Source organism: Neodiprion virginianus, chromosome 4 (genome assembly GCF_021901495.1).
Source record: "Neodiprion virginianus isolate iyNeoVirg1 chromosome 4, iyNeoVirg1.1, whole genome shotgun sequence".
In the NCBI taxonomy this organism is placed as follows: Eukaryota; Metazoa; Arthropoda; class Insecta; order Hymenoptera; family Diprionidae; genus Neodiprion; species Neodiprion virginianus.
Window position 1 is genome coordinate 25,583,216 of NC_060880.1, and position 8,731 is coordinate 25,591,946.

The window sequence follows — 8,731 nt, forward strand, 5'->3', positions numbered from 1 at the left end:
TTGCGTGGTGTTAGCTAATACTTGATCTAGATTTCGGTTCTTGACACGAAACATTCCTTCTAATTTAACTGGTGAATAAGACGCGACTTATCCTAGTTGTTCACCCTTGTGAATACTGAAAACGTATCGTGAAATAGGTACAAATAACTGTTAATGTGGCCTATTATGCAGTGAAAGCATTGGAGAGAATCTCAAAATCTTTCTATCGCAAATTATTGTCATACAATTTAATGTATTAATTAAAACTTGGCATCAAATTGATTCATTGGAAAACAAAGATGGATGTAACAAACATTCTTCTGAAATATAGATCGAATTTGAGTGTTCACGCGGTACTAGATGAGTATTGAAAATCAGCCGCGAGTTTCGAACTAGTTTCGACATTTGCTAATCCAGAATCAAGTACTTCTATCTGGTCCATTGAACTCTTGATCCGGACCATCTTTAAATCGAGGCATCTTTAAACCGAAATGCTTTTCTCACGAGTGAAAAATAAGTCAAAATCCACTCTAGTGATCCGGACTGTTTTCGGCATAAAGCTTTTCGGACATTTTGATATCCCTGAACCAGCGTTCTAGAACCGAGGTGGCGCTACTGAGCAATCGCTCGCTTAGGCCAATCACAATGGATTATTGCCAGCTGCTAGTAACTAATAAGAAGCATCCGTAAGAAAATCTCGTTGCTCAATACCGTTGGGAAGAACACGAGCGTTGACTGACGCCCGCGGCCGAAATCGCCTCAGTAATTCATGCGGAACCCGGTTGAGTTGAGTGAATAGCGTCATCCTTAGCGTCATATTGGCAAGCGGAAGCGCTGTTTCGGCCATTTTGAGTATCGCCGCAGCCATTTTTTTTTGCGTCGACGTCAAGCGGAGTCAGGCCTTTGTGTCAGGGCAGGCGGCCAGTGTAACTTGGCTGGAGTATCTTTTGTGCGAGAAAAATTGTTTTTTGAGATAGATTGAGCCGAGTTTCTACGCGAGAGCCACGAAACCTACGTATCGAGACGGAGTAATATGAGTAATGCAGCCAACCAGAATGGATCAGGTCTAGAGCAGCAGGTAATCAAACAATCCCATAAATTATTTGTCACATTCTATTCATCGCGGTTCCTATTCACTCGATGCCATGCACACCGAGTCTTGTGCCATGCCGAATTTTTGCCACTCTTATCTTCGCTCTCGTTCTCGATATTGAGTTTTCTGGATGTGTGGCCGAAATTCGCGAGCTTTTGAGCCCCCGGGTACTGAGAAGAAAGCCTAATTAACGGATTTCTAATTTTCTGCAAAAATTACATGACATCCTCTTGGGATAATGGCGGCCAACGATTCCTAGAACGGCATAGGTAACTTACCTCGTTTCATTGACGAGACATGTCGAATACACGGCAATACGTGGTCTAGACTTCGTCTGGCTTTACAACGTGACGAGAATATAATTAGTCGATAAAAAAAAAAAAAAAAAAACCTACCTTTCTCCGGTGATATTATTTTTTCCTTGTCGCACATTCTCTTCATTCGGAAAAGCCGTTATAACATGCGTAATGATCGTGATCTAGAATTATCATGAAATCTTTCTGATTTTCGTACGATGGATGATTATTCATCATTTTGTTAAATCCCTTCTATACACTCACGACTCACCTAGCCGCCGTCATTTCCGCGTAAAGATCTCTTATCGTGTGTAATTACACACTCAACTTGTGATTGAATCCTCAAACAGTACTTTTCCAATGAATCATACCAAGCCTTCTGTAACTGCATGTGTAAACCGTGGGAACACACACACGCACACGCATACATGCTTAAACCTGTAGATATCCGAATGTCTTAGCGATTACTTCTGGAAGAACCGAATTTTCTCTTCCAGAGCAAGAGTATAAACTGAGAAAGGAAAAGGGAAATTCCCTGTCATGCGTATGATTCATTGATAAAAAAAAAATTAATAGGATATACAAAAGCGAAAAGTCTTGATGCACTTTATATTTTTTCTTTTAAACTACATTGAATATAGATTGCGTGTCGACACTTGTAGGTCAACATCCAGTGCTGATTCTTTAGATAATATTCAGGAATCAGAGAATTTTTTTCAAATTGTACACTTTTTTTGGACCTTGGCTATTTACACGTAGATTTGATCAACAACTGATGAAAAAGTAATTACATAATGCGATCATATGATTTATTATTGGTACATGATGTTAAGAAATATAATCTTCGTTTCTTTTCACTCATTCACAAAATTAGAACATTCGGGAAACTGTGCAGACATTTCATAAAAATTTTAGTTTTCTTGTGCATTGATTTTAACCCATTTTTCAGTTTGCTGGTCTGGACTTGCAGAACTCCCGCCAGCCAAGTGGGGGTCGCTACGTACCACCTCATCTCCGCAATAAGTCCGGAGGTTAGTAGTTTCTTTACATTAATCTATTTTTTCATATCCAGTTGCAAATTCATAAAAGTATTTCAGACAATATTCTGGAAACGTGTAAGATTGAAATTTATATAAATATTCTAAATTTTGAAACAGCAATTTTCTAGCTGTCAATCACTTTGGTTATCTTTTATAATTTGGTTAAACCTGGTCACAAGTCTGGTAACTACATTCTGTTGCGATTTTTTTATTTTTATATTAACTCATCTAACTCAGTTCCATGAGATTGCGTAATTAATGTCGAAGGGGAAAAAATGAGGCCATTCAGCAGTTAGTTTGTATGAGAGCAATGATTGCGGTAGGGAAAGTAAATGATGTGATAATAGTTGCAAATAGGCTGTTTCCTTGTTTTCATTATTCTTCTAGTCGGTAAGCATTCGTGAATAACTGAAGCAGGTCGAAAGACTTGTGGTAGCTCATTTTAGAATAATTTATCAGGTACATGTATCATTTTGAATCTAATAAGCCGACTTTACCAAACTGTATTGTCACTGTTTGCAAATTCACTCATCAGTGAAAACACTGAGACAATATAATCTTCGTGAATTCTGAAAGTTTTTAGTAGTAGTGCAGATGATACTTTTGCAACCTATTTTGTAGATTTCACATATTTAGTCAAAATATGTTGCGAGATAATTTTATTTTTAAGTTGGAGCTTATTTTTTCATCATTTATATTCATTTATCTTGGAATGCAAATTTCTCTTGATCCCCATACAGAACAAAAAAAAAAATATTCACACAAATTTTGATTTCTGGTACTTCTTAAAATATATACTTCATTTCAAGAATCATAGATATGAAAAAATTATACAGGTCCTGCGCCATTAGGCGGTGATACAAATTCACCACCCAGCAACTCGAGGCAACCTAGCGATAGAGACAGGGGAGGTGACAGAGATCGGGAACGTGGTAGAGGAGGTGGCGGAGGCCGTGACGGCGGCTCTGGCTACAGAGATTCCCGTGGGGGTGGACGTGACATTGATTTTGGTAACTTTGGAGGTCGAAATCGTCGTGGTGGCAATCAAGAGAACGGGGGAGGGCGTGATCAGCGCTACCCGACCAACGACAACCGAGATGGTGGTCCAGGTGGCGGCAACGACCGTTGGCAGGAACAGCAACCTCGAAATGACCGCTGGCAAGAGTCCAGAAATGATAACAGGTACACTTATGTCATGTAAATTTAAGGAAGTTCATTACATGTAAGCAATACATGAAAGAAAAATACAATCTAAGCATGCTAATGAGAAAAAAAAATGAACAACTAAAAAGTAGTAATCGAATTTTTGAAAAAATCTTGACAGCAAATCCCTCGTATCACTTTGGAATGGAAGTAATCTTGATTTTCTGACATCGTAGATCGAGTGGCAATGGAGGTGGAAGATGGAAAGATAGCGAGGGTGGCGGCGGACGCGAGGGTGGCAGGGATGGCGGAAGAGGACGAAATGAAGTTGACTGGACAATCCCAACAACGAGGGATGAGAAGTTGGAGGTGGAATTGTTTGGAACAGGAAATACTGGAATCAATTTCAGCAAGTATGAGGATATTCCCGTTGAGGCCACCGGCGATAACATACCTCCACACATCACATGCGTATGTAAAATAATTCTAGCATTTTCAATCTCGTCAGTTGGGAATTCAAATAATCGAATTGTTTGAATAAAGGAAAATATGATATAAAATATTAAAAGATGTTGTATTAATTTCTTATTTTCAGTTCGATGAAGTACAGCTGACGGAGATTGTAAAGAACAGCATCACTCTTGCTGGTTACGATAAGCCAACGCCGGTCCAAAAGTATGCGATTCCGATCATCATCGGGCGTCGCGACGTCATGGCCTGCGCGCAGACCGGATCTGGTAAAACTGCGGCATTTTTAGTGCCGATATTAAATCAGATCTACGAATGCGGTCCCCGACCTCCCCCACCTAACGCTGTCGGCGCCAACTTTGGAAGGCGCAAACAATACCCTCTGGGTCTAGTCTTGGCTCCCACCAGAGAACTGGCTACCCAGATATACGATGAAGCGCGCAAGTTTGCTTACAGATCAAGAATGCGTCCTGCTGTTGTTTATGGCGGTGCCAATGTTAGCGATCAGTTACGCGAACTTGATCGCGGCTGCCACCTTCTTGTCGCCACACCTGGTCGTCTCGTCGACATGCTTAATCGCGGGAAAATTGGTCTACACAATTGCCGGTTAGTACAATTAGGATTCTGCATTCCATGTGTACACGTATATTTCTGCATATGATGTGTTTTCACATTTTCCTTTCTTTTTTTTTTTTTCTCCCCCTCAAGATTTGAAGGTTTCGTGCTCCAAGTCAATACACTGATTTGGTATTTAAACTTCAGGCATAACTTATATAAAAAGAAAGGTTTCTTGATCGTGAAATACAAAATTTTATTAACATTCGAAATACGTACATCGTTTGGTACAGTTTGAATTTTATTGTATTGAAAATTTGGAACGCTCAAGTCGAACGTAGATATGAAAAGTATGTAGAACGGATCATGACAACACCTTCGTATTATTATAAAATTTGAACGAAAATCGAAAACTGACAGATGAAGTAAAAGCGTTGAAAAGTATAGCCTCAAAGGCCATTCCTACAATTCTGATCAGAGTATGATTTCGAATAATTTGATCAAAGTATTAAAGTCTAGAGTCATTGTTGAGAAAATAATGCATGTAATATTAACTCACAAAAATTTAACAAACAGTGAATTTTGTTATTATGTCATTAATCATTTCAAGGATCGCCAAACTATTGAACTTTCAAACAATATCTCGCTAAGTCAAGGAAATTCATATTTCAAGCTTACCAAGCGTCGCTGTCAGATTTACGCAGAAATGAGATAAAATTGGAGTCCTGAATTGAAATTGTTTCTTCCATTTATGAAATTAATTCCTGAGATTACATTTTTATGTAATAGAAAAAATGGTAACAGTCTTCATTCTTATGTATTGTAGGTACCTAGTACTAGACGAGGCGGATCGAATGCTTGACATGGGTTTCGAGCCGCAAATTCGTCGCATAGTAGAACAAGATACAATGCCTCCAACCGGGGAACGACAGACCCTTATGTTCTCTGCCACTTTTCCCAAAGAGATTCAGATGCTAGCTCGTGACTTTCTGAACAATTATATTTTCTTGGCAGTCGGCAGGGTTGGTTCTACGTCTGAAAACATCACCCAAAAGATAGTTTGGGTTGATGAAGGTGAAAAACGATCTTATCTTCTTGATCTACTCCAAGCCAACAACCTCACTCAGCCTAGTAAGTAATTTCAAATTTTTTGTTCAAACATATTCACGTATTCCGACAAAAGACTTGGAGACACTATACGTGGAACAATGGTTTTCTTTCTATTATACTTATCTAAATAAACATTTTCTACAGGTGCGGAATCACTCACACTAGTATTCGTTGAAACAAAAAAAGGAGCTGACACGCTAGAGGAATACTTGCACCAAGCAGGCTATCCCGTGACTAGTATCCACGGTGATAGAACTCAGCGTGAGCGTGAAGATGCGTTGCGCCGTTTCCGCGCTGGATCAGCACCTATTCTCGTCGCGACAGCTGTCGCGGCACGAGGTCTTGATATTCCGCATGTTAAACATGTAATCAATTTTGACTTGCCCGGCGATGTCGAAGAGTATGTCCATCGTATTGGTCGTACCGGACGTATGGGAAATCTAGGTACGCTTTGCACATATGTTAGTATTTATATTCTGGCGATCAAATGGGTGTTCAGAAAAAAAGCAAGTTTTGGCTGTTGTAAAACACCGGAATCGTTGCCTTTCATACGTTGACATTTCTTGAGATATAAAATCTATTGACTGGTAGTAAACTTTACAAAATATTAAGATTTAATAGCTAACATTGACGGTTTTTTGTAATTGAACTTTTCTCCGTTTATTTTACAGGTGTAGCCACTTCATTCTTCAATAGTAAAAACCATAATTTAGTAAGAGAGCTTGTTCAGCTTCTGATAGAGGCCAACCAGGATTTACCCCCGTGGTTAGAGAATATGTCCATGGAAGTACGAAACTCTGGAGGTGGTGGTGGTGCACGAAGACCAGGTGGCACTAAGAGCAGCGGTGGTCGTTTTGCCAGTGCTTTTGGGGCAAGAGATTATCGTCAACAGCCTGGTGCTGGATCTGCACGAAACAACGGAGCCGGAAGACCTGGAAGTTATGGCGGTTAGTGATTTTTTCAATAATATGGCATTATGACAATTTTATTCGTTCATTTGCCAAAATCTAGGGCTCTATTACAACTGGTCGTTCTGAATTCACCAATTCTGAAGAGTGTTTCATCAGTGCTAAATTTAGTTTTCAATGTGAACTTCGATTAAATTGCAGATTATAATTTACTAGAATGCCTGCTTTATATATTAAAATTTCTATACCCGTTGAATGTTCGTTTGCGATAGGTGGATACGGAGGATACGGAGGCAGCTACAACAACTCATCGTACAATACCTCATCCAACAACGGTGGCGGTGGCACAGACTGGTGGACCGGCAAGTAGATGGAGGACGATTATCCACTACAATTTAATAATACAAATATAACACTAAAATTGGGTTACGTGTAACGAACACACACAATCACTCGCTTGCTCCCCCGTGCACTCCACTCCGAACCCTAATCTCAATACATGGACACAGACATTTACACATACACTTATACAATACACGCGATGAAACACCGCTAAATTACGAGATGTATGTTTAAAAAAAGAAAGAAAAAAAAACAACAGAATGAAAATTACTGAGATATAAAAATACCAAACATGAACGAACGAAATATACCTAGAGAAGTCATTAAAAATTACCTATCATTGGAAAAATATAAGAAAATATCGATAGTTAAAATTTGCTCCTTAGCCTAATTATTTACAGACATCTCTCTGCGGTGAAAAAAACATCGTCGATGAACACAAGTAGAAAATAATCATTATTAATGAATCGTTATTACTATTCCAAGTAACGATGTAGTAGATTGAACCTTAGCGAAAATTTTTAGAACTCCTGTCAGGGCTTATGGGGCTCGTTAAGGTTTAGAGTAAATTAAATTCAGAGCGTGGTTTGAAAAATGTGCTATTAAAATCGTAAAATTGAACGGTACGCGATATTCGTATTTCCAAGTCTTGTTGCTTGAATATAATGAAGCGTAAATGAATATTTTAGCACATTTCTGAAGTCGCGTGTATCGTTGCTAAAAATTAATTAATTTCTATATCAATTTTCTTTGAATTTATTATTATCATTAAACGACGAATGGTATTTGTTTGTTTGCCGTCCCCAGAAAATAAAAAAAATTATAATGCTACACACGACTCACATGTAGCAACAGTGTAATGATAACGCGCTATTCTAAGAGCCATTAGTAAATTGTTACTTGATGGAATTTAAAGGAGCTGGATAACGTCTTGAAATATCTTTAGAAATTAATCTTTTGTTGTGTTCATGCCACAATATATAGGTAGTTATACGTGTATATAAATTTTGTAATATTTAAAGGCGCTGGCATCATAATTATCATCAATGGTGGTGTCATTGTGCAAATTTTTACATAATGAACAATTATTAAACGAATTTAAGTAATATTTTTTTTTCGTTTATAAATAGTAATATTAGTAATTTTTACATTAAATAAGTTATATTACCAGAAATTTCAATGTGTTCAGAGACTGTGGCAATTAAGATATTCGGAACACTATTTCTAAATATAGCAATGACGTCCTGTGTAAGTTCTTAGCGGTACACATGAGCGGATAATTTGTCATTATGAAAGAAAAGAGAAATGGCTACGTCAGAATACGCGCGGAAGGATTATGAAATAAACTATCAAAAAAAAAAAAAATTAATTAATACGGTTGCAGTTACAGGGGGTAATTGAAGAAAAAAAAAACCGAGTGCTGCGCATTTGCTAATCGAAAGGCCCAGATATTTGAAGAAAGATGATGTATGGTCTATGGACTATGAGGCAACGTCGCGCATACATATTCTAATATTTTATAACTATCGATCAGTATACTACGCTATATATATATGTATATGTATATATATATATATACACACATGCAAACATGAATATATATATGTATATATATATGTATATATGTTTATATATTATAAATAAACATATTAAGTAATATGCATAAATACATTACGTTAAAATATAACAAAATGATTAAGGAAAAAAAAGAACGACTGTGATATTGAACGATCTTGGGGACATTCAATTTCTACGCAAATTGCTAAATGCACGATTAACGAAGTATACCAATAATGA

General features: G+C 37.7%; 1 protein-coding gene across 1 annotated transcript; it reads left to right on the forward strand.

Annotated features, from left to right (window-relative positions):
• Window positions 1–853: 853 nt before the first annotated feature.
• Window positions 854–7,177, forward strand: LOC124304116 (ATP-dependent RNA helicase bel). The gene is made up of 9 exons (XM_046762157.1): window positions 854–1,057; window positions 2,318–2,399; window positions 3,245–3,590; window positions 3,788–4,022; window positions 4,147–4,625; window positions 5,401–5,705; window positions 5,829–6,128; window positions 6,356–6,631; window positions 6,865–7,177. The coding sequence occupies exons 1-9, from the start codon at window positions 1,013–1,015 to the stop codon at window positions 6,960–6,962; spliced, it is 2,166 nt and encodes a 721-aa protein (XP_046618113.1). The 5' UTR covers window positions 854–1,012; the 3' UTR covers window positions 6,963–7,177.
• The last annotated feature ends 1,554 nt before the right edge of the window (window positions 7,178–8,731 follow it).

Coding starts and splice junctions, on each gene's coding strand:
- LOC124304116 (XM_046762157.1), top strand. CDS start 1,013: ATGAGTAATGCAGCCAACCAGAATGGATCAGGTCTAGAGCAGCAG. Junction 2,400..3,244: donor TCTCCGCAATAAGTCCGGAG/GTTAGTAGTTTC, acceptor AAAATTATACAG/GTCCTGCGCCATTAGGCGGT. Junction 3,591..3,787: donor GAGTCCAGAAATGATAACAG/GTACACTTATGT, acceptor CTGACATCGTAG/ATCGAGTGGCAATGGAGGTG.